At 39.6% G+C, this 26,661-nt stretch overlaps 1 protein-coding gene across 4 annotated transcripts; it reads left to right on the forward strand.

Annotated features, from left to right (window-relative positions):
• Positions 1-26,661, forward strand: pfkfb2a (6-phosphofructo-2-kinase/fructose-2,6-biphosphatase 2a). 4 transcript variants are annotated; one of them, XM_052091876.1, is made up of 16 exons: positions 1-146; positions 249-378; positions 2,393-2,518; positions 4,645-4,741; positions 5,472-5,538; positions 6,261-6,335; positions 9,267-9,323; positions 9,615-9,739; positions 10,837-11,044; positions 11,731-11,877; positions 12,229-12,333; positions 14,013-14,142; positions 14,598-14,660; positions 16,428-16,492; positions 20,134-20,325; positions 23,638-26,661. In XM_052091876.1, exons 2-16 carry the CDS (start codon positions 264-266, stop codon positions 23,689-23,691), a joined length of 1,626 nt encoding a protein of 541 aa, XP_051947836.1. In that variant the 5' UTR covers positions 1-146; positions 249-263; the 3' UTR covers positions 23,692-26,661. The 4 variants fall into 4 exon arrangements, with proteins under 4 accessions (XP_051947836.1, XP_051947837.1, XP_051947838.1 ...); XM_052091877.1 differs by lacking the exons at positions 16,428-16,492; positions 23,638-26,661 and having other exon boundaries at positions 20,134-20,310; XM_052091878.1 differs by lacking the exons at positions 16,428-16,492; positions 20,134-20,325; positions 23,638-26,661 and adding an exon at positions 15,238-15,362.

Raw genomic sequence — 26,661 nt, forward strand, 5'->3', positions numbered from 1 at the left:
TACACACACACATACACACACACACACTTCCTGAAACACAACGTTTTAAAACGTTTCTTTACTAAGGCTTCTAAAGGAAAACATTAGTAACGCTATATGGATTCGTATGTAATATCCGTGTGCATTTGTCTTATCTCCGGTCCAGGGTGAGTACAGATCTGATTTGTGAAATACACTTCTAAAACAGCATGTGTAATATGATGCTGGGCCTTTTATGATCTGATCTGTGTCATTTGATACCTGCGCAGGTGGACTGACATCTGATGTCCTTTGCTGACCTTCACACCTACACATCAAGACCTGTAATCTGCATATTAATCATGGACCATCGAAAGGACAACAAAAAGGCAGAAGCCAGAGTGAATGAGAAGAAATGCTGTGAGTTATTATTTTCTACTCTATATTTGTTCTTTAGTTTGTATACTTTTATCCTAAGTAAATTACAGTACACTTATAGTATAACAAGTTCAGTCTACCTGGAGTAACATGAGACCACCATAAATCATGGACCAACCCATGACTGGTTTCGAACGTACAACCTTTTGGTTTCTTGCCCAGATCTTGAATATATGTATGTGTATATATATATATATATATATATATATATATATATATATATATATATATATATATATATATATATATATATATATATATATATGGGGATTAATTTACAGGAATAAATACAAATAAATAAAGTATGAGCAGTAGTAAATATAGAGGACCTTGCCTTAGCAATAAAAATAATAACAATAATAACAATTATTTAATACAATAAAATTAATACAATAAATAAAACCTAACAAATAAATATATAAAATAATAAATAAAGTACAAGTAGTAGTAATAATGGATGACCTTGCCTTTGTAATAAATTAAATGCATTAAATAAATAAGTAAATTAGAATGAATTAATACAATAAAATTGATGTAATAATAATAATAAAAAAACAAATAAATTAATAAAATATAAAATAATGTATGAACAGTAGTAATAATGGAGTGCAATAATAAATACATAAAATAATGAATACATTAAATAAAAAAATAATGCAATAAAATGAATGAAATATGATATAAATAAACAAACAAACAAATAAATAAAATAAAGTATGAGCATTAGTAATAATAGAGGGCCTTGCCTTAGCAATAAATAAATAAATACAATAAAATATATGAAATAAAGTAAAACAAACAAATAAATAAATACAGTTGTAAATAAAACATGAGCAGTTGTAATAATGGAGTGCAATAATAAATAAATAAAATAATAAATACATTAAATAAAAAAAATATGCAATAAAATGAAAGAAATAATAAAATAAAGTATGAGCAGTTGTAACAATGAAGGGCCTTGCCTTAGCAATACATTAAATAAATACAATAAAATATAACAAACAATTAAATTAAACAAATAAATAAAGTATAAGCTGTAGTAATAATGGAGGACCTTGCCTTAGCAATAAATAGATGTCTCATTATATATTTAATGTACATTTAGAGTGTATTTATATTATTAGTCTCACAAATGTTTTCTTGACAAAACATCACTGATATCCTACTATATTCCTAAATGTTTTCCTGCTATAGTACAGTACCTAAAAAGACCCTAGTATTAATTTGCAGTGATTGTAATGTCAGTTTTGCAGTGTGTCATTCTTGTATGACTTTATGGGATCTTTGCAGCTCAAATCTTCCCAAACTTGAACAAAAAGATTCCGTCATTTGAATTGAGAGTTTGAGATTTGGGTCAAACAGTGTGTTAGTTTAATCTAAAGCCCGGTTAAGTGGCATGTCAGATTGTGTTTTAGTGCAGGGTAATATACTTGATATACACGTGTGTGTGAACGTGAAATGACATCATCAGACAAGTCAAGTCAACTATATTTACAAAGCACATTTAAAAACAGCAAAAGTTGAACCAAAGTGCTGCTCATTTATATATAAAAGTCTACGAGAGTACACAAATATATAAAAACAAACAAACTAAACAACATGTAACCTTGATTTTAAATAGTATCATTAGATGCAGAGTAAAGGTAGAGGTTTTAAGATTACGACACAATGAGGCTTGTCTGATACCTGATGGTTATGCTGAGACAAGCATCATGGCTTCCAGCATCTCTCATGAATAGTTAAGATGTCTCTGCCTGGGTTGCTCAGCGAGTATTGACGCAGAGTATCCACCCCTGGAGTCATGCGTTTGAATCCAGGGCGTGCTGAGTGACTCCAGCCAGGTCTCCTAAGCAACCAAACTGGCCTGGAAATGTTATGAGCATAAACAGGGTCATTTGGAAACATGAAGTTCATCAGATGTCGTTCTACCGGTGTATACTGCACTAAAAGGGAAATTGCACAAAATAAATAATTTGTGTGTTTATGTTTTTCGTAGCGTGGGCGTCGTACATGACCAACTCCCCCACTGTGATAGTACTGATCGGCCTTCCGGCAAGAGGAAAAACATATATATCGAAGAAACTGACCCGCTACCTCAATTGGATCGGGGTTCCGACAAAAGGTAAGGTGATGAGTTTATAAATGATATAACTTAATACTGAAATTAAGTTTGAAATCCATCTCATAGCCATTATGAATTTCCATCATTCTTTTTTATTTTAACCATGAGATATTGTCGTTTTTCTTCCACTAGACATTTCGGTCCCACTTTATATTAGGTGTCTTTTATGCACTTACATTAAAATACATATAATACAATTGTAATTTTATTTATTTTGTAACCGCAAATGTCACTCAAGATTCACATTTGCTGCTATTGAAGTTGAGGTTTAGTAGTAGGGTTAGGTTTAGGTTAAGTTAGGGAAGGGTTAGGTTGAGGTTAAGTTAGGGAAGGGTTAGGTTTAGGTTAAGTTAGGGTAGGGTTAGGTTGAGGTTAAGTTAGGGAGGGGTTAGGTTGAGGTTAAGTTGGGGAAGGGTTAGGTTGAGGTTAAGTTAGGGAAGGGTTAGGTTGAAGGTTAAGTTAGGGAAGGGTTAGGTTGAGGTTAAGTTGGGGAAGGGTTAGGTTGAAGGTTAAGTTAGGGAAGTGTTAGGTTGAGGTTAAGTTAGGGAAGGGTTAGGTTGAAGGTTAAGTTAGGGAAGGGTTAGGTTGAGGTTAAGTTGGGGAAGGGTTAGGTTGAGGTTAAGTTAGGGAAGGGTTAGGTTGAGGTTAAGTTAGGGAAGGGTTAGGTTGAAGGTTAAGTTAGGGAAGGGTTAGGTTGAAGGTTAAGTTAGGGAAGGGTTAGGTTGAAGGTTAAGTTAGGGAAGGGTTAGGTTTAAGTTAAGTTAGGGAAGGGTTAGGTTGAGGTTAAGTTAGGGAAGGGTTAGGTTGAGGTTAAGTTAGGGAAGGGTTAGGTTGAGGTTAAGTTAGGGAAGGGTTAGGTTGAAGGTTAAGTTAGGGAAGGGTTAGGTTGAAGGTTAAGTTAGGGAAGGGTTAGGTTGAAGGTTACGTTAGGGAAGGGTTAGGTTGAGGTTAAGTTAGGGAAGGGTTAGGTTGAAGGTTACGTTAGGGAAGGGTTAGGTTGAAGGTTAAGTTAGGGAAGGGTTAGGTTGAAGGTTAAGTTAGGGAAGGGTTAGGTTGAAGGTTAAGTTAGGGAAGGTTTAGGTTGAGGTTAAGTTAGGGAAGGGTTAGGTTGAAGGTTAAGTTAGGGAAGAGTTAGGTTGAAGGTTAAGTTAGGGAAGAGTTAGGTTGAAGGTTAAGTTAGGGAAGGGTTAGGTTGAAGGTTAAGTTAGGGAAGGGTTAGGTTAAGTTAGGGAAGGGTTAGGTTGAAGGTTAAGTTAGGGAAGGGTTAGGTTGAGGTTAAGTTGGGGAAGGGTTAGGTTGAACGTTAAGTTAGGGAAGGGTTAAGTTGAAGGTTAAGTTAGGGAAGGGTTAAGTTGAAGGTTAAGTTAGGGAAGGGTTAGGTTGAGGTTAAGTTAGGGAGGGGTTAGGTTGAAGGTTAAGTTAGGGAAGGGTTAGGTTGAGGTTAAGTTAGGGAGGGGTTAGGTTGAAGGTTAAGTTAGGGTAGGGTTAGGTTGAGGTTAAGTTAGGGAGGGGTTAGGTTGAGGTTAAGTTAGGGAAGGGTTAGGTTGAGGTTAAGTTAGGGAAGGGTTAGGTTGAAGGTTAAGTTAGGGAAGGGTTAGGTTGAGGTTAAGTTGGGGAAGGGTTAGGTTGAAGGTTAAGTTAGGGAAGTGTTAGGTTGAGGTTAAGTTAGGGAAGGGTTAGGTTGAAGGTTAAGTTAGGGAAGGGTTAGGTTGAGGTTAAGTTGGGGAAGGGTTAGGTTGAGGTTAAGTTAGGGAAGGGTTAGGTTGAGGTTAAGTTAGGGAAGGGTTAGGTTGAAGGTTAAGTTAGGGAAGTGTTAGGTTGAGGTTAAGTTAGGGAAGGGTTAGGTTGAGGTTAAGTTAGGGAAAGGTTAGGTTGAGGTTAAGTTAGGGAAGGGTTAGGTTGAAGGTTAGAGGTAAGATTAACAGCGTAACTACAGATGTAATTAATTCAGGCACTTTAAATGTAAGTACAATGCAACAACACGCATGTACATAGTAAGTACATTGTAACAAATGCTTAAGTACTTATTAGTTAAAGACAGCTAATATAAAGTGGGTCAGATGTTTCTGGAAGTACTGTTGTTTATCTGCAAGTTTCTAACAGAACAGTTGTGTCTGTGTTGACAGTTTTTAACCTGGGAGTTTATAGACGTGAAGCAGTACAATCATACAAGTCGTACGACTTCTTCCGTCATGACAATGAAGAGGCAATGAAAATCAGGAAGTAAGTATTGACACAGTTCTCTGTGTACAGTATAAACAGGATACGTCAAGCCTTGCATTATGCACACTATTTAAAGACAGAGATAACCAATAGGACATTTCAATAGCTAAATTACATGTATAAACCAAATACTACTTTAAGAGACTTGTCTAATTTAAGTGGCATTTATTTTTGCCCTGTCATAATGTAGTTTTTCATCACCATTTTCCACTCTCTCACTGACCCTTACAATTAAACAGGCTGTTTTTTATTCTGTATGTATATAAACTTTGTTATGATTGCATATGAAATTAGTAATAATGCACGCTGTTGAGTAGCCGAATACTGAATTATGTAAATATGGACGGACGGTCATATGTTAATGAGCCCTTTATGACCATCTTCATTACCATGACGATTTCTGAAAGGGTAAATTCTGACTTTTCATTTCAATGGTTTAGTTTGCATAATAAAGTACATTGGGTGGGCTGGGGAGGGAGTTTTGAGACTTTATCATATGCTTTTATTTCAAAAGAGCAAGAAAAATCTCACGTTTTGACATAAGAAACTGTCAAAAAATATTCAGACAGATCTCTGAAATGATGCTTTAAAGTCAAATCCTCAGGGCAGTGCTAATGAATAAAGTCAACAAGGTTATTGACGCTTTGAAGTTTTGTATGATTATAGGCAGGGTCTGATATCTTTTGAGTTTCCGGCTACTTTATCTGATTTGTTTTCTGTCTTTTCTCAGGCAGTGTGCAATTGTGGCTCTGCAGGATGTGTATTCGTATCTGAATCAAGAAGGAGGGCAGATCGCTGTAAGCTCGATTCTTATGACCGTTTTTACCGTTGGCCTTTACATACTGAAACTACATAGTCTACAATTATTAGATTAAAGATCAAATTAAAGATTGTGTAGATTGAGGTAAATAAACAGTTTGAATTAAAATCAAATTATTACATTAAAGTCAATAAAAAATTTACCAATTTTTTTTTTATGCATAATTGCATTTCAGCCTTGACAACAACTGGAAGCATTTAACATGTTAATGTGGGCATGACGTGTTGATAGGATATTGGTCTTGGCAGACTCGATCTGCTGTGCTGGTGCTGCTGAGCTATTACGTAGACTAGCTACTTCTAGAACATACACAGTGCATGTGGACATGCTGCTGCAAAATTTGCAGATATAGACAGGTGGAGCCGGGGAGAGGAGGGTTTTGGAGAAAACTTGCAGCGTGTTGTAGTGAAACCAGCTTAATTGCAAACTGAGCAAATTTAAATGTGAGAGAGAGAGAGAGAGAGAGAGAGAGAAGTTACACATCAAAGGACCTATAAGCTCACACCATGTGAGCCGATTGACTTGACATATTACATTTGAGCGAGCTGATTGGCTAACAGATGAAATCAGCTTGCGCCATTTAGAGTTGCATGTCATATATGTTGGTTAGTAAACTAATACATTGATCAGATATTTCCTAATCTATATGTCCTCAGAGTCTTTGTTTGCAGTGTGAAATTAAGCGTTTGTCTCTGACAGGTTTTTGATGCTACGAACACAACCAGGGAGAGAAGAAACCTCATTCTGAATTTTGCACAGGAGAATTCATATAAGGTCAATGTCATGGAGGATCTGTGAATATCAGTCATTATTTACTGAAATATCATTCTTTGGTCTTTATCTGTCTTTTTAAAGGGATAGTTCACTCAAGATTGAAAAATCTCACATTATTTACTCACCCTCATGCATTCCCAGATGTGACTCTTTCTTTTCTTCTGCAGAATACAAACGAAGATTTTTAGATGTTATCGATTTTCGTTGAGAACAGACCAAAATATCACTCCTTTTTCACTGTACATCTTGTCATTGCGGTCTCTAGGTACGATTATGATTTCAAGTTCATTTATGCTTGCAATAATTTTGCGTGCCCTCGCAATAGTTTTGTGTTTCCCGCAATAGTTTGTGTTCGCTCGCAATAGTTTGTTTTCGCTCGCAATAGTTTGTTTTCGCTCGCAATAGTTTGTTTTCGCTCGCAATAGTTTGTTTTCGCTCGCAATAGTTTGTTTTCGCTCGCAATAGTTTTGTGTTTCTCGCAATAGTTTTGTGTTTCTCGCAATAGTTTTGTGTTTCTCGCAATAGTTTTGTGTTCGCTCGCAATAGTTTTGTGTTCGCTTGCAATAGTTTGTTTTCGCTCGCAATAGTATGTGTTCGCTCGCAATAGTATGTGTTCGCTCGCAATAGTATGTGTTCGCTCGCAATAGTTTTGTGTTCGCTCGCAATAGTTTTGTGTTTCTCGCAATAGTTTTGTGTTTCTCGCAATAGTTTGTGTTCGCTCGCAATAGTTTGTTTTCGCTCGCAATAGTATGTGTTCGCTCGCAATAGTATGTGTTCGCTCGCAATAGTTTTGTGTTCGCTCGCAATAGTTTTGTGTTCGCTCGCAATAGTTTTGTTTTCGCTCGCAATAGTTTGTGTTTCTCGCAATAGTATGTGTTCGCTCGCAATAGTATGTGTTCGCTCGCAATAGTTTTGTGTTCGCTCGCAATAGTTTGTGTTCGCTCGCAATAGTTTGTGTTCGCTCGCAATAGTTTGTTTTCGCTCGCAATAGTTTGTGTTTCTCGCAATAGTTTTGTGTTTCTCGCAATAGTATGTGTTCGCTCGCAATAGTATGTGTTCGCTCGCAATAGTTTTGTGTTCGCTCGCAGTAGTTTTGTGTTCGCTCGCAATAGTTTTGTGTTCGCTCGCAATAGTTTTGTGTCGCGCGCAATAGTTTTGTGTTCGCTCGCAATAGTTTTGTGTTCGCTCGCAATAGTTTTGTGTTCGCTCGCAATAGTTTTGTGTTTCTCGCAATAGTTTTGTGTTTCTCGCAATAGTTTGTGTTCGCTCGCAATAGTTTTGTGTTCGCTCGCAATAGTTTGTTTTCGCTCGCAATAGTTTTGTTTCTCGCAATAGTTTTGTGTTTCTCGCAATAGTTTGTGCGCTCGCAATAGTTTGTGCGCTCGCAATAGTTTGTGCGCTCGCAATAGTTTGTTTTCGCTCGCAATAGTATGTGTTCCCTCGCAATAGTTTTGTGTTCGCTCGCAATAGTTTTGTGTTTCTCGCAATAGTTTTGTGTTTCTCGCAATAGTTTTGTGTTTCTCGCAATAGTTTTGTGTTCGCTCGCAATAGTTTGTGTTTCTCGCAATAGTTTTGTGTTTCTCGCAATAGTTTGTGTTTCTCGCAATAGTTTGTGCTCTCGCAATAGTTTGTTTTCGCTCGCAATAGTATGTGTTCGCTCGCAATAGTATGTGTTCGCTCGCAATAGTATGTGTTCGCTCGCAATAGTATGTGTTCGCTTGCAATAGTTTTGTGTTCGCTCGCAATAGTTTTGTGTTCGCTCGCAATAGTATGTGTTCGCTCGCAATAGTATGTGTTTCTCGCAATAGTTTTGTGTTTCTCGCAATAGTTTTGTGTTTCTCGCAGTAGTTTTGTGTTTCTCGCAGTAGTTTTGTGTTCGCTCGCAATAGTTTGTTCGCTCGCAATAGTTTGTTCGCTCGCAATAGTTTTGTGTTTGCTCGCAATAGTTTGTTCGCTCACAATAGTTTTGTGTTTCTCGCAATAGTTTTGTGTTCGCTCGCAATAGTTTTGTGTTCGCTCGCAATAGTTTTGTGTTCGCTCGCAATAGTTTGTGTTCGCTCGCAATAGTTTTGTGTTTCTCGCAATAGTTTTGTGTTTCTCGCAATAGTTTTGTGTTCGCTCGCAATAGTTGTGTTTCTCGCAATAGTTGTGTGTTTCTCGCAATAGTATGCGTTCGCTCGCAATAGTTTGCGTTCCCTCGCAATAGTTTGCATTCCTTCGCAATAGTTTGCATTCCCTCCCAATAGTTTGCGTTCCCTCCCAATAGTTTGTGTTACCTAACAATAACTTTTGCCTTCCCTCACAATAAATGTACCATGGTTTTACTACAGTAATCATATTTTAACCATGATATTCGCAGTGAAACCTTAGTGATAATAAAGGAAAACTAAAACATTGGTAATAAAAAAATATATTTTGTGGGTATTTATGGGTATTATGGTTTTACAATGCAAATACTGTAGTTTAACTATGGATTTACTGTAGTAATATTGTAGTACCTATGAAAAGTAAGATAAGTAACCATGTTTTTTTTGGTGGAAACCATGGTGTTATTACAATATACTGTATCCATATAGTTACCATTGAGTTGCTAAATACAGTATTAACCATGGTTAATCTATTACAAATACCATGGTATGTGTAGTAAAATATAAATGACCACAAAATAATTATTTTTATTATCAATAGTTTTTGTCTTCCTGTATTATTATGATGGTTTTACTACGAATATCAAGGTTAAAATATGGTTATTTTAGTAAAACCATGGTAAACTTATTGCGAGGGCATGCAAAACTATTTCAGAGAAAAAAGTCCAGCCCTGTCCTCTCAGGGGCTCCGAGGGTGAGAATTTTTTATTTTTTTGGTTGATCTATCCCTTTAAGAAACAAGGATACAGTCTATGATGCTAACATGATTATTATGGTTTTGCAGGTGTTTTTTGTCGAGTCACTATGCGATGACCCAGAAGTCATTGCTGCCAACATCTTGGTGAGTGACATTGCAGAAAATATACTCGTATACTATCGTTACATTCACTAAAATGATTATCCATCGAAAAGTGCCGTCTAAAACTCACATTATGGGCTGGCAACGCTTCTTATAATCTCAAAATGGCCGAATATCGGCTGATTTATTGCTGTGTGGTTGATATAAGGGTCTATCACAGCATTTTACATCAAAATGGCTATTTTGTTATTATTGACATTCATGGACATCATGTATGTGGTGTGTCATGAATCATGGCTTCAGTCCTATAAAGTTGTATTAATTTCTGTCCAGGATGTGAAAGTGTCCAGCCCTGATTATCCTGAGAGAGGCCGAGAGAGCGTCATGGAGGATTTCCTCAAAAGAATCGAGTGCTACAAAGTGACGTATCAGCCGTTAGACCCCGATGAACACGACAAGTAAGATTATACCTTCTGGAGGATTACGAGAAAACGTTCATTCTTTATTCGTTCATTCGTTCATTCATTCATCTGTGACCTGTGATCGCAACATTCCTATGTTTTCTCACAAAATGCCCAGCAGAGGGCAACTTTAGACCAAAGAATTCTGTATAATTCAATATAATTTACTGAATTTATTTGGTATATTTGTTTTAATGGTCATCATAAATACCCCTTTTGGAATAGGTTTAAAGCAATGCAAACGTATGTGATCATTTACACATTTACCCAGGTGTACAAATAATTCTGAATCCTCAAGGACATTTTTGAAATTCCTCTGGCTGAATCGCTTGGCTTTTCTGGAACATCCAGTTGTGAAATGAAATGTGTATAAAGGTTAAAGACAGAGCTGTGAAAGAGTCTCTTCCTCTGTCATTGTCTTCATTTTATTGGCATACATGTGCTCATGTCTGTGACAGGGTGGAGGGCGGGGCCGGGTTGTGATTTTACACGCCCGGTCCCTTATCAGGCTAATCAAGCCTCAGAGAGGGATAAAGACCGACTGCGGACGGTGGTGCGAGAGAGAGAGATCGTTTAAGGGCAGCTGTCCGTCCTATGTGTGTGTTTTTGTCTTTTATAGTTTGTTTGCTATTGAAATAAAAGAATGCAGAATTACACACAGCCGTGTAATAGTGCTCCGACAAGAAGCTCTTGGGTGACTCGACTCGCAATTGAGTTTGACATTAGCATGTTGCTTAGTTAATGCTGTGCGACTCTAGCTCTGGATCAGGTGGTAGAGCGGGTCGGCCACTAATCGCAGGGTTGGCGGTTCGATTCCCGGCCCACACGACTCCACGTGCCGAAGTCTCCTTGGGCAAGACACTGAACCCTAAGTTGCACCCTGCCGTCATTGGTGTGTGAATGTGTGTGTGAGAGAATGGGTGAATGAGTCACGGTGTAAAGCGCTTTGAATACCACCAAGGTTAAAATGGCGCTATATAACTGCAGAACATTTACCAATTACGTCAACACAGGACAGAAAATGTTTTGTCTAACGATATCACAAGGTCTTCAAAACTGATTTCCTCTTTGTCTCTCGCTGGCTCTTTTTTCAGGGATCTGTCCTTCATTCAGGTGATCAATGTTGGCCAGCGTTTCTTGGTGAACCGTGTACAGGATTACATCCAGAGTAAGATCGTTTACTACCTCATGAATATCCACGTCCAGAAGCATTCGATCTACCTCTGCCGCCACGGCGAGAGCCAACACAACGTCCAGGGCTGCATCGGAGGAGACTCCGAGCTGTCCACCAGAGGAAAAGAGGTACAAATGAAAGGTTTTCATTCATTTATTATGGCCCAGCTGTCTCTCTCATGATTTGAAAACAGAAAAGGAAAGTTTGTCAAAGTTACCAGGAATGCTTGGTTGAGGTTATTGCTGCCAAACGAGGATCGACCAGTTATTAAATCCAAGGGTTCACTTACTTTTTCCATAGCACTGTGCATGTTTAATGAGATGTGTTCAATAAAGCCATGAAAGATTATAATTGTTTGTGTGTTGTTAGCTTAAACTTGTGACTTTGATGAAGATGAGATGACATGTTATGACCAATTAATGCAGAAAACCAGCTAATTCCAAAGGGTTCACATACTTTTTCTTTCCACTGTAGATAGATGGATAGATACATGTCATAAACAGGCTGTTTTTGAAACCGTACCTTTAAGACTTCTATATTCATATGACCTGTTTTATAAAGATCAGATTGCATGTTCTTGTGTGCATTATAAGTGGACTTTTGGGAAAACCACAAAAATGTTACAAAAGTGTCGAATTTAACCTTAACTTTAAGAAATGTATATTATTTAGCAAAACTGTGATTCATGAAGCATAGATAAACAGTAACTACTGTAAACACAAACTGTACACACCAGCATGCCCTGCGGCAGCAATTTACCACAGCAGGTGAGGCATTTTTTAGGCTTGTTAACATTTTCCCCGCTTTGTTTTAGTTCTCTAAAGTACTGCGTGGGTTCCTGGAAAACCAGAAGATCCCAGACCTCAAGGTGTGGACCAGTCAGCTCCGACGCACCATCCAGACAGCGGAGGCACTGGGCGTCCCGTACGAGCAGTGGAAAATACTCAACGAGATTGATGCTGTGAGTTCTGCGGTGCTGTTTTTATTGTAACAGCAGTGCTTCTGTTTCTCACATCAAGATTGGACTTGTTATTCATATTTTACTGTAAAGGAAACAGAGTTTTTTGGTAGAACTTAATTAGTCAATTTGAATCAGATGTTGACAGGAAGTGTATCACATCTCACTCATTTAACTCATAAACCAAGTGCTTCCAGTTTAGGAACAAATAAAAAATCCATGGAGGTGGATGACTTTGATATCAATTGCAAAACAGGAAGTAAATCCACCGTGTCATTAGTGATCAAAGTCTGAATCAGTGGAGAAACATTTGTGCCCCATTGTTTAAAATGACTTGTTTGTGTTCTGTATCAGGGTATTTGTGAGGAAATGACATATGAAAAGATCCAAGAAACATATCCGGTAGAATATTCACTCAGAGACCAGGACAAATATCATTACAGATATCCAGGAGGAGAGGTATGTACCAGTACCAAAATTCACAGCAATCAGTGGTAAATAGGGATTTTTGGGGTAAATAGTCTTCATAGTTGGCTAAACTTGAATGGCGGTGAATGGGGGACCACAGCGAATTAAATTTTTGCTTAATTTGTGTAATATTGAAGTCTCTATCCCTCTCATCGTCAGGGGTTCCAGATGTCAAAGGTTAGGCTTTATTGAGCAACACAACAAAACCTGAGATGGCAGCATCTGAAATTACACTCGTGCATATTTTATACAGTTTCTGTTCCACCATCTCTCTTTGTGTGATGGCCCCTTCATCCAATAAAATCATCTTATGCCCCCCCTAGTTTCGGCATCACCGTCTCCCTTCCAGCTGGTCACGTTTGGCCCCAACTTGCTGTTTCATCTCAATGCCTTTTTTGACGACCATGGCTTAATCGGCACCAGCTCTGCTCATTACATTTTCCTTTCAGTATCCACATGCACACCTCCCTTTGGGCCATACAGTGTTTGATAGAAAGAGGCTGTAATTCTTTCTAGAGAAACCAAGCTGCTACAGGTGGTGTTCCTCATCCTTAAAACTCCCCACTCACATGCTTAACACATGCATCTGGTCTCCTCCGGTTTCCCATGGTCTCTCATTGTCTGTATCGCATTAACTACTTTTCCCTTGACTCAGAAAGGCCTTACACAGAGAGAGACTGCAAGCTAAGCTGTTTTCCATTGTTTCAAACTGCATCAGAGTATTAAATCAATAAAAGAATGATTAACATATTGTATAACATATTGAATAACATTGATAATGCAGTTATTCATAGTACATTGATTACACGTTGTCATTTTTAGATAATTGCATATTGCATACATATTCAGTGATCATAAAGGGATTAACTGAATGATTAAATAAAAATCTTCCATACTTACCCGTCTGCTCCAACAGCAAAATAAAAATCTACAATTACACTTTCAAAGCTTATTAAAAATTCCGGAGTAATATAGTACAAAGTACAAGTGGTGGTGGTGTAGTGGTCTAAAGCACATAACTGGTAATCTGGTAATCAGAAGGACACTAGTTTGAGCCCCACAGCCACCACCATTGTGTCCTTGAGTAAGGCACTTAACTCCAGGTTGCTCCGGGGGGATTGTCCCTGTAATAAGGGCACTGTAAATCACTTTGGATAAAAGCGTCTGCCAAATGCATAAATATAAATATATAAATATAAGTACAATGTTATAAAATTACACTAAATATTAAAGATAATTAGAAATATATAAATGTTTGCTACATTTACGTTGTTAAAGAAGGTGGTAACGGCAGGGCTGGATTGGTAATCTGGTATACCGGGCATTTTCCCGGTGGGCCGATGCACTTTGGGGCCGATCAGGGTGGACTGGCCATCGGGAGAACCGAGCGGACTGGTGTGTCACCCGCGAAACGGGCCGAATGGGCCGCAATTAGCTAAAATGAGCCGCAGCGATATGCAGAAAATCCCGAAATCCACAAACTATACTAACATCAAGAAACATGTTCAGGTCATACAGTAAGGGCTTGACTTGACCATGAATTATGGACAAATTCTTGACAATCTTCTCTTGCTCTAAATTTCAAGAGATCAAATTAATGTTAGGCGAAAAAAGATACCCAGACATCTCTTTGTGATATTAACAGTTTTGTCCCTCTTCTCTTGCTGTAGTCATATCAGGAACTGGTGCAGCGGTTGGAGCCAGTAATCATGGAGTTAGAGAGACAGGGTAATGTGTTGGTGGTTTGCCATCAGGCCGTGATGCGGTGTCTGCTTGCGTACTTCTTGGACAAGAGCGCTGGTACAACACCCACACACACACACGCACGCACGCACGCACGCACGCACACACACACACACACACACACACACACACACACGCACACGGTATCTTCTGTTACTGTCCTGATATCCTTTGCCTGTTTACAGACTATAATGAGATAACAAGAAGCATGAGATTCTATGTTTCTACGAGCTGGTTTTTACTCAATAAGTGTCCAAATGAGGGGACAAGGGTGAAATGGGATAATTCACCCCAAATTTTGATGACATTATAATAAACATATGTTGAACATATTCCACAGGGCTTAACAATAAGCATTTTTCTCTTCTTTCTTTTAGTCAGGTTAGTAGTTAAAAGTAGTTTTTTACTTGTGCTATCTTTGTTTTGACTGGCTGGCCCCACCACAAAAAATGCTAGCTTTTATTTATTATTATTAAATCTTCGTCCATCTTTTGTGTTGTTGTATTGTACAGATGATTTGCCTTATCTGAAGTGCCCTCTTCATGTGGTGTTAAAGCTGACCCCAGTGGCTTATGGTATGTGTTTGATTTCTGTTGAAAATGTAATCCAGTACAATGACTAATAATTAGTTAAGTAATACATTACAATGTGTATAACGCGGCATTATGAATAACTTTCTATAGATAAATATTCTACATTTTTTTTTAAATTGTAATCAGATTTTACTGATTACTTTATTGGAAAAGTAATCACATTACTTAATACTTTAAGTTACTTTTTAAAAACACTTCAGAGAAATGTAGTTTTTCCTCCTAGTTCAAACACAGCACCACATATTTCTCCTTAATAAATCTTTAGGGGGTGTACGCCATGTTCATGTTTTACATGTATTCTGCATAAATAATCTTATTGTAAATATACATGTAACCCAAAGCAATGTAATCAAAATGAATTAACTTAATGGAAAGTTAGTAATCGTAATCTGATTTATTGATCGTATAATGCGTTATGGTACTTTTTGTACTGAAAGTAAAAGTAGTTACATTACACTGTGGCAGCGGGGGCGTGGTCAAGCGCCCGTCCGGGAGAGAAAAGCGGTAAGGGCGCTCACACCTGAGCTAAATGATGACTAACACCTGTGTCTGATTGCAGTAACATGAGGAGAGCGGCATAAAAAGGGCAGGAGTGACGGAGCACGGGAGAAAGAAGAAAAGACTGTCTCTGCATACCCTTTAAAGAAAAGATTAAAAAGACTTACCCTTTAAGTTGACACTGGTTTCCTTGTACTGTTTTACATTGGTGCAGAAACCCGGGACCATTTTTTTTGTGATGGAACAAGGTCGCCCCATAGAGTCCTCCCAGCTGGCGGAAATCCTCCAGTCCCTCGCTAATCTCCATCAAGGCCACCAACAATCCCTGCTTGAGCTCCGGCAGGATCAAGATCGGCGGTTCTTCGAGGTCATGCGGGCTCAGGCAGAGGACCGACTCGCTATCCGGAGCCTCCTCAGCCAGGAGGCTGCGTCAGCCCCAGCCGCGACCCTGGACACCCACGCTACGCTGCCCCCGCCCATGTTACAGAAGATGGGGGTTGCAGATGATCCTGAGGCCTTCCTCGACCTGTTTGAGAGGACGGCTGAAATCTGGGGCTGGTCGCCCGAACAGTGGGCAGCCCGTCTAATTCCTCTCCTGTCCGGGGAAGCACAGCTTCAACTGCCAACAACTGCCAGCGACGAACCTCCTGGCTTACTCTGACCTGAAGAGGGCCATTCTGCAGCGGGTTGGTCGGAGCCCGGAAGAGAATCGCCAGCTCTTCCGGAGCATGAAGCTGGAGAAGTCCGACCGCCCGTTTGCGTTTGTTCAACGGCTCCGGGACGCTTGTCGGCGGTGGCTGCTCGCGGGGGACCGCGACGTCGAGGGAGTCATCGATCAGGTGGTACTGGAGCAATTTACGCAAAGACTGCCGCGGAGGACCACCTGGCGGCGATGCAGAGGGCAGATGAGCCCTCCCCCCCTCTCTCTCCCCCCTTCCCCTGTGTCTCCCCCTCCCCTCCCCCGTTCCCTCTCGCTCCTGCCCTTTTTATGCCGCTCTCCTCATGTTACTGCAATCAGACACAGGTGTTAGTCATCATTTAGCTCAGGTGTGAGCGCCCTTACCACTTTTCTCTCCCGGACGGGCGCTTGACCACGCCCCCGCTGCCACATACACTTAACACTAATTGAATGCCCTTTTTATCATTCTGGTTTAATAAATTAGGTTTTCTCATATTTGTTGTTGTTGTAAATGAGATGGAATTGACAACTTGCATTGCTGGTTTTTTAATATTTGTCAATGTCTGTTACAGGTTGTAAAGTTGAAATGTTTGACCTGAAAGTAGAAGCTGTAAACACACATCGGGACAGACCACTAGTAAGGAAATATGTAACTTCTATAACATTAACGGTTATTTCAGTTTATGCCCTTTATAATCATTTTCTAATGCATTATTCATATGAGCATCTGTTAAATCAGTGGCTCTCTACTGGTTTCGCTTCGGGACGCACTTCTATATTTGGACGTCAAATGGCAACACAACAAAGTAAAAAGATGTAGCATGGGTCGGATTTGATTTTATCTTAATAATTTTATTTTGGTGCATGGCACAAGATTGTATCTTTTCCTCTTCAGTGCGGTTTAGCATGTCGGCGCTGTCTACTGTTTGAGAGGTGTGACTTCCTCCCATTGCTATTTAAACTAGAACATTATCACTTGAATTAACATGGGGCGCATCAGTTTTGTGGTCTGTGCCGCGATATCGAGGGAAACCCGATACTATAGTAGGTTAAAGCAGAGCAGATCTTTGGTGCAAGTGATTCTGGGATGCTAACGTGCAAACCAGGCTTCAATCGTCCCGTGGAAATATCATGTTTTATATGAGAAGCAGGTTTAGGATGTATAAAGCGTAGAACACCAGATTAATTACATTTGCCTTGGTGGCCTGAAATGTTGGTTGGGCAGCTGGAGAAAGATTTTCAATTGAGGGAGAACCCTTTTCTTTCCCTGCTGTCCGGGACACTATCCGAACAGACCTGCCATCCACTTTTGGGTCGCGACTCAACAGTTGAGGAAAAACTGTGTTATATAAAAATTCAAGACTGACTCATAACGTCTTTTTTTCTCATTTATTTGAGAATATATTTTTATAGATTTTATTTAAATGAAAGTTTTTATTTGAATTGTATTATTATGATGGGCTTTTACATTTACATTTATTTGAATAGAACAGGGTGAAAGGTAACAGGAAATGATCCCACTCCAGGCCCCGTCCTAATTTTGGATTATTCTGGCTTATGTTGTGGTCCAAATGGTTTATCCAACACAAATACATCTTTATAAATCAGCACCCTCAAAAAAAAAAAAAAACCCTTCATGTTGTACCTCTAATGGATCACGCAGGTCTGACTAAGTCACCGTAAGGTCTGCAAAGTTTGTTCTTGTTACTGTGGTCTGTTTTTGCAGTATAAGTATGTAGGTGTATGATTTTCCTGTAAACACTCTCACAGTGAGCGAGCTTGAAATTGCAGACCACAGGACTGCGGTCAGACCGACAATATAATGCTGTGATTCAAGCACAAACAGGCCCAGAAATAGTTTTGGCTTGTATTTGAAAGCTACAAGCTGTTGGGATGAGATCAGCATGTCATTTTATTCTGCTTTATTATATTATTTTAGCCACAGAGGGAGTTTGACTGCATCAACACATTCATTTGAATGCAAACAGGACTTTTCTTGTTTGATGTAGTATGTTTTGTTTACAACTCAGAGCTCCCTCCACAGAAACCAGATCATATTACGGCCAAAATAAAAAATTGAATTCTATATAGATTTATATATACACCGATCAGCTACAACATTAAAACCACCTGCCTAATATTATGTAGGTCCCCCTCATGCCACCAAAATAGCACCAACCCACATCTCAGAATAGCATTCAGACATGATATTCGTCTCACCACAGTTGTTCTTTGTCAGTTCGAACCAGTCTGGCCATTCTCTGTTGACCTCTCACCTCAACAAGGCATTTCCGTCCGCAGGACTGCTGCTCACTGGATGTTTTTTGTTTTTGGCACCATTCGGAGTAAATTCTAGAGACTGTTGTGTGTGAAAATCCCAGGAGATCACAGCTACAGAAATACTCAAACCAGCCCATCTGGCACCAACAATCATGCCACAGTCCAAATCACTGCGATCACATATTTTCCCCATTCTGATGGTTGATGTGAACATTAATTGAAGCTCCTGACCCGTATCTGCATGATTTTATGCACTGCACTGCTGCCACATGATTCCAGGTAACGTCCCTTTTTCAGGACACTGTATTTTAAAGATAATTTGTAAAAATCCAAATAACTTTACAGATCTTTATTGTGAAGTGTTTAAACAATGTTTTCCATGCTTGTTCAATGAACCGTAAATAATTAATGAACATGCACCTGTGGAACGGTCGTTAAGACGCTAACAGCTCACAGACGGTAGTCAATTAAGGTCACAGTTATAAAAACTTAGGACACTAAAGATGCCCAGGGTCCCTGCTCATCTGTGTGAACGTGCCTTAGGCATGCTGCATGGAGGCATGAGGTGCAGATGTGGCCAGGGCAATAAATTGCAATGTCCGTACTGTGAGACGGCTAAGAGAGCGCTACAGGGAGACAGGAAGTACAGCCGATCATCCTCGCAGTGGCAGACCACGTGTAACAGCACATGCACAGGATCGGTACATCCGAATATCACACCTGTGGGACAGGTACCGGATGGAAACAACAACTGCCCGAGTTACACAGGAATGAACAATCACTCCATCAGTGCTCAGACTGTACGCAATAGGGTGAGAGAGGCTGGACTGAGGGCTTGTAGGCCTGTTGTAAGGCAGGTGCTTACCAGACATTACCGGCAACAATGTCGCCTATGAGCACAAACTGCCTTTCGCTGGACCAGACAGGATGGCAAAAAGTGCTCTTCACTGACGAGTCGTGGTTTTGTCTCACCAGGGGTGATGGTCGGACTCGTGTTTATCGTCAAAGGAATGAGCGTTACACCGAGGCCTGTACTCTGGAGCGGGATAGATTTGGAGGTGGAGGGTCCGTCATGGTCTGGGGCGGTGTGACACAGCATCATCGGACTGAGCTTGTTGTCATTGCAGGCAATCCCATTGCTGTGTGTAACAGGGAAAGCATCCTCCTCCCTCATGTGGTACCCTTCCTGCAGGCTCATCCTGACATGACCCTCCAGCATGACAATGCCACCAGCCATACTGCCCGTTCTGTGTGTGATTTCCAGCAAGACAGGAATGTCAGTGTTCTGCCATGGCCAGCTAAGAGCCCGGATCTCAATCCCATTGAGCACATCTGGGACCTGTTGGATCAGAGGGTGAGGGCTAGGGCCATTCCCCCCAGAAATGTATGGGAACTTGCAAGTGCCTTGATGGAAGAGTGAGGTAACATCTCACAGCAAGAACTGGCAAATCTGGTGCAGTCCATGAGGAGGAGATGCAATGCAGTACTTAATACAGCTGATGGCCACACTTTTGATTTTGACCCCTCCTTTGTTCAGGGACACATTATCCCATTTCTGTTAGTCACATGTCTGTGAAAATTGTTCAGTTTATGTCTTAGTTGTTGAATCGTTTTATGTTCATACAAATATTTACACAGGTTTAGTTTGCTGAAAATAAAAGCAGTTGAAAGTGAGAGGAAGTTTATATTTTTACATACTGGGATCTTTCAGCAATGTGGTGGGGATGTTGTTTCTGATTTCACATAGAAAGAAGTTAGCCAATCATAACAGTGGTAGTTTACTTATAGAAGTCTTAAAGGTACAGTAGCAAAAAAATGCCTTTTTTATTAAGGGGCAGTTAGAGGGTGGGAAATGATAATGTCACACTAAAATGGTTTTGGTGCTTGACAAAAATGATAAGATTTATATGAATGATATGGTCACTTTGATGTTAATATGGCTGTTGTCACAGTTTTCACCTTCATACTTAATCCCGTAAACCTTCTTATTTTTATCAGGGAAACACCAAACAGGAAGTGCCGCCCACTCTTCTTAGAAGAAACAGCTTTACGCCACTGTCTAGTCAGGATCAAGTCAAGCGACCTCGCCTATTTAGCGTTGGCAACCCGCCCCGTTTACCAGCCGTTCCTGCTTTATCTACCACACGATTCCCTGACGCACAGGAAAGTGAGGAACTGAATGAGAATCAGGTTAGACTTGTGTGTGTGTGAGAGGGTGTGTGTGTGTGTGTGTGAGAGAGAGTGTGTGAGAGTGTGTGGTTGTGAGGGTGTGTGGTTGTGTGTGGTTTACATTGTTTCCCTCTGCATAATAAATCAGTTTATCATAAATGTCCCATATGATCATGTAGCACAGATAATTACAGTTTAAATACTGAATTACATTTTTAAAAGTTCATTAAATAAGTTACAAATACATACCGGTAGTATGAATCAAATATGATGCATCATGCACACAGCGTTAATTATATGTCACCATAAATTGTAAGGGGCTTTTTCATGTAGAGTGCATTTATTCATTATTCAAATATATATTTTTTATCATTTACACATTTGACAGTATACCAGTAATTACATGAATTGTCCTGTTAAATCTGATGTTTCACTGTATATGGTTTCATTTTTAGAAATCTGTTAATTTCAAGTCATTTCGATATTTTTGGGGGGACCTAACCTCTTGCGACCCCACGTCCACATGCGTGAACGTTGTATTTTGGCTTCGCTTTACGCAATGCATAATTACGTTTTTATTTAAACCGACTTCAGGAGACTCTGCGCTGTCAGTAAAGGGTTAAATGTATGTAGTCATGTGACCAAACAACATGGCGCTGATCACAGAGGGACAATTTGGAACGGCCAATTCTCAATGCGCTCTAAGTCCTCGTGGTGGCGTAGTGACTCGGCTCAATCCAGGTGGTGGAGGACGAATCTCAGTTGCCTCCGCGTCTGAGACCGTCAATCCGCGCATCTTATCACGTGGCTTGTTGAGCGCATTACCACGGAGACGTAGTGCATGTGGAGGCTTCACGCTATTCTCCGCGGCATCTGCGCACAATTCACCACGCGCCCCACCGAGATCGAGAACCACATTATAGTGACCACAAGGAGGTTACCCCATGTGACTCTACCATCCCTAGCAACCAGGCCAGTTTGGTTGCTTAGGAGACCTGGCTGGAGTCACTCAGCACGCCCTGGATTCGAACTCGTGACTCCAGGTGGGGGTAGTCTAGGGTGACCACCTGCTAATAAGCCCAAGGGGGGACAAGGGGTATGTTTCTGAGGGACAATGTGGGACACTGCCTGGCGCGGCGGTGCCCCCACCCCACAGGCAGACTCACTGATAGTGGTTTACCCATTTCTAGCACATACCATCTTACATGGTATATTAATAATGCCCTATTCCCCTAAACATGTGTAATTGCTGATGTATCCTCATGAATAGGCCAACCAATGTGTATTTTTTTTTCTAAATAAAGATTAATAATATTTTGAACATTCAATGAATTGACAGATGCACTTCCACTTATGATTTACTTTAGCGATTTAATTTTATTTATTTTTCATTACAATTTATTCACTTTAAATAAATTATAATATAAAATTATAGGATTAACAGGAATTGTAGTTGCTCAACACCACAGGAACAGTAAAAAAAAAGTCTTAACTCACAACTCCAGAGGTTCACGGAACGAGAAGGGGGAGGAAGGATGGTGAACTTGCACTTTAGTAAAGGCAGGCGCAGGAAAAAAAAATGTCTCCATTTTTTGAATTGGAAAGCGCGCATCTAAAAGTTCCTTCCCAGTGTCTGGTATGCACGTGCGTGCGCTGTCATGACAACAACGAAAAACTGAGGGGTGTGTCACGTGGGTGTGACAACAGTAGCGTAGTACTGAACTGTCAAGTAATGTTTGTTTGGCTGCCTGGGGCTCGAGGATATAGAGCGACCAACGTTTTTTTTGAGCAAGCATTGATTATGCGTGACACCAGGGACGTATTGGGACTGAAATTCAGCCCGGGACTTTAAGATGGAGAGGCCTTTTATGCGAATGCCCTTGGTGCACGAGCAGAAGGATTTTTTGCAGATATTTTAATTCTAATAGTGTTTTTATGGTATAAAGAGAATCAGATTACATTGAAGACCTTCAAGAAATTTTAGGATGACACCTGCCTCTTCAGGTTGTATAAGCAAGTCACCACTGCACTGAACACAACCAGGTCAGCAAAACCTAATCTCTAACACATAAGTCACAGTATAGTTAGTATACTGCTAACTACCAGCATGTCATGTGTACAGTCAGTCGGAGTGATAAAATGGTTACAAACACTAACAAATACCCACTCAGATACTCAAAAACCACAATGCAGTCCCATAAAATAGAGATTTGTGTGTGTGTGTGTGTGTGTCCTCACTTTCAACTCTCCCTGGCTCAGTTTCCCTGCTGGACCCTTCCTCTGCTTACTGATTGTACAGCTGAGAAGAACATGAGAAGAACATCAGTAATAAATATGACTAAGAATAATACATTTTCTAATTCAATCTGTGCTTCAGTCAGGTTATTATCTAGTATGTGGAACTATTGGCATTTTATCCTATATGTAAATATGTAATATTGTGCTGTATTTTTCTATTTTGTGTGTGTGTGTCCTTAATAAAGCTTTGATTGATTGATTGATATGCCTAATATGATTGCCTACCCAGCCTTGCACACTGCCCCTCTACCTGTCTGTTTCCTGGTTTCTGCTGCTCCTCTGCCTCCTCCTTTTTTCTTTTTAATTCTTATTTTTTCGCCCCCACCCATTTCTTTCTCTTCTTTTTGCCATTTTTACCGTTTGTATCTGTTGCATTCACACAAACCCGCCAAACATGACCAAAAGTAAACTCCTTTGATCGGCGCCTAGTTTGAGCCAATCGGATGTCAGGAAAAACGAGGATCAGTCCAAGTTGGGAGGGGCCGCTCGTATCCCCCCTCAGATTGAAAGTATTGGTCTGGCCCGGTCTGAATCTCACACACACACACACACACACACACACACACACAGCGTTCAGCCAGCTGAGAGGCCGGTTAGGCCGGTCGCGTATCATTAAAAAATTCCCGGTATTCCCGATGGCCAATCCGCCCCTGCGTGACACGGTCTCAATTTGCGGGACGTATGAATTGGGCTTAAAACGCTGTCCGCGCACGCGCTACGCGGGACGGGTGGTCACCCTAGGGTAGTCAGCGTCTTTACATGCTGAGCTACCCAGGCCCCCATTTATGGTCATTTCTGATGTAATGTCTGTAATGTGAATAACCATGACTCCTGGAAACATAAACAATTTGATTTAAAAAAAATCAGACTTTCTGTAGCTTGGTATTGTTTCAAATGTCAGTGGTTAGTCCCACTGTCCATATATACTGTAGTACATACCAATGTTTTTACAGTTAATTTGTTTGATGGAATAAAAGTCAACATTGTCATTATTGTCACCACACGATCAAAGTAACCCATATGTTCTTCTCTTAGGAAATACTAAACTGCTTCCAACCTGGAGACTCGACAGACGCTGTCCAAGAGTGACAACATAAACCACAAGTTGTGTGACGCCCGTCAGCGTAACTTGGATATTTTCCACTTGTAAACAACCTCAAAAGACCTGTTTTCTCCAAACAGACTCAACTGTTTGATGCCTGGTGCAAACGATCAGGAGTCTAAAGGCAGTTGCCGAGTTTGAAGACTCGTGTAGAACATTAGAGTGAACGCAGTTTAATGCAGCGCCCGCATCGGTGATCTGTCCAGTTCAACCATCATCCATCCATAAACATTTGGAGGTATAGTGAAATCAAAGCAGCCAAATGAGAGTTGATGAGTCTAAAAATGACTTTTATTGATTTATTAACTCAACAATAAATGCATAGAATATTAATTCATAATATTAAGCTGATTGACGGCTTGTGGGACCAATCAGAACATAGTTTAGAGTCAAACAGATTGAGTGGGTGCAGCTTGTGGGACCAGTTGTACCACAGAATGGTGATTTCGGGAAACCGACGAAGGTCGGTAAAATTTGTTTTTTTTTGGTCATTGGTCTTGTGGCATTTTTTTATCATGATGCCTTAGTAATATGAATGCCCATGCTGCCACTGGATATAGTCTAAAACATTTTTGTTGCAATTTTCGGTGTTAATTGTCTGTGATATTATTACCGTTGAACGAATGTTCTGTGTTCAATACAAGTTAAAGCTCAATCAACAGCAATCGTGGTTTATTTTGAGTCATCCCTCATTCTGTAAACATTAAAATACTCAACTTTTTGTAAAAGTATCGTCACAAGACATAAACAATATGAGGGTTAACATGATTTTAGTGTGGTAATATCGCTTAACCTTTTCTCTGTACAGTTAAAATTTTACAACTTTGTAGTCATGATGACGCAACACATTAACCCCCCCTCCCTAAACTCTATGGAGGGGCTATATTGCGAAAAACGTTTTCGCTTAAAACGTTAAAAGTCTCCGACTTACTCCGTAAGTCAGGCCTATGAGGTATCACTTGAAAGCTTAGAATCTGAACTTTTCAAAGATAACCATCAATCCTGCATTAATGTTACTTAAGATAACAAAATAAGGCTTTAAAACATGTGTTGAGAATTAGCGCCCCTTAGAGGTAATGGGGTAGAAATATTTATGTAATAATAAAAGTCTTCCACAGCATAAATGAAAGCTCTCGCTCTCAGGAATGTGACTGTACGGTTCATTTTGTTGCCCTAACATACATTTCAAAAGAATGACAAAGTGAAATATGATTTTTTTTTGGAAGTCATCAAATACAAACATCTCTTTTATGCTCCAATAACTGCTGCTGTAAGCACCAAATAGCTCAAATCTGCTTTTACCTTAGGAACTTCTCTCAAAAATGAGCCATCGGTAACTTGTCGGTGAGGTTGCTTTGCTGAATAATCCAATGTTATATCTTAGATGTCCAAAACAAAATATTCCATCCAGAAGGAAAAGCATGCAAACAAATCATCAGAAAAATATGCTTTTGACTATTGATGATGCAATGTTTTACATCAACGCAACAGGGTGGATTTCAACTTTCTAATGAGTCCTAGATTCAGCTTTTAGTCCACACAGAGGCCGAGATATCCAATGGAACAACGGGCGTTTCTCTGAAAAATTTTACTATTATTTTTGCAATTAGTCCACAGTATGTGTGAATGGTGAGCTTTTAAACTTAAGTGTGAACTATTGCAGGCGGCAGCCCAAAAATGCACCAGAGTTTAACCCCTTAATCTCTCCATTGACCATAAAACGTCAATTTAAACAACTTTACAGCTCAAATAATACAAACGTTTTAACAGAAGACTTAATGCAAGTGCTTTTATTAAATGATACAATTTAAAATTTCTGCATTTTTAAACCCTCCAAAAATCTGCCCCATTCACTGTAATCTCAATTGTTTTCTTTTTTGAAAGAAAAAGCACATTTTTGTTGTAATCAACATTATGCCACAAATGCTATTCGACGGAGCTTAACTTGTATTGAACCCGTAATACAGCGGACTCATTCTGCTTTACAACAGTTTGTGTTGTGATGTTGTACAGCTTTGTAGAAATATTTTATTCAAATATTATAAATGTTTTTTTATAGTCTCATGATTTCAGAAGTCATGTACCAAGGGTTTGTTTAATTTATGTTCTGCATATTTATCTCTTAAACTTCCTATAGTTCAGGAAAGGGTCAGGCTAGTGCTTCAAATAGAAACGAGGAATGCATTAATTGTTAAAAAATATGTCAAACTCTTGATTGAATCTGTGATGAATGTCTCATCATTAGACGATATTGTACTGCATATTATTATAGTCATTTTTCTATTCTCTCACCGAAGACAAGCTTCCGGATGTGTCAGAAGAACATTTAAAACTACTGAGAATATTCCCACTCATAGTGTCGTAATATGTGTTTATGTTTATATAATATAGATGATCTTTAGTGGAAAGCTTTAAGCTATTTAAACACTGAATGCGTTCGTTTTGCCTGGAACACTGGAACACTGGAAAAGATGTCCTGAAAGGAGGAATTCAAGATTGTTTGACATTTGCATTTGTAATTGTAGTCTTAGAAAGTCAACGCACAAATGTTTTTAAATTTAAGTAACATGCCAAATGTCCTTCTACCATTCTAATGTCTTAAAGTGAGTGCATTGTGATTCGTGATAGTATTAACACAAATAATAATTATGGTAGGTGACATCGTTGGTAAGTTTCGGATCAGTAAGTGCCTTTGCATCGCAACCAAAGTCTTCAATCAAAGCCTGACGCTTAAATGCTCCAATGCTTTGTGAGTTAGTGTGCAGATTATTCAATTCTTGGACCTATAAGGACCCTTGTAATTTATCCAAAGCATTTATTTTAATGAAGTTAAGAAAGTTAAGAAAAGAGTTTTGTGTTCTGGATCCATTGGGTTTCATTACCAGGACATAATGTAATGTCATGCTGTACACCATTCATTAATAGGCTTTGTGATGTAATAAAGCAGCCTGTAATGC

The sequence above is a fragment of the Xyrauchen texanus genome, chromosome 25 (genome assembly GCF_025860055.1).
Source record: "Xyrauchen texanus isolate HMW12.3.18 chromosome 25, RBS_HiC_50CHRs, whole genome shotgun sequence".
NCBI classification, from domain to species: Eukaryota; Metazoa; Chordata; class Actinopteri; order Cypriniformes; family Catostomidae; genus Xyrauchen; species Xyrauchen texanus.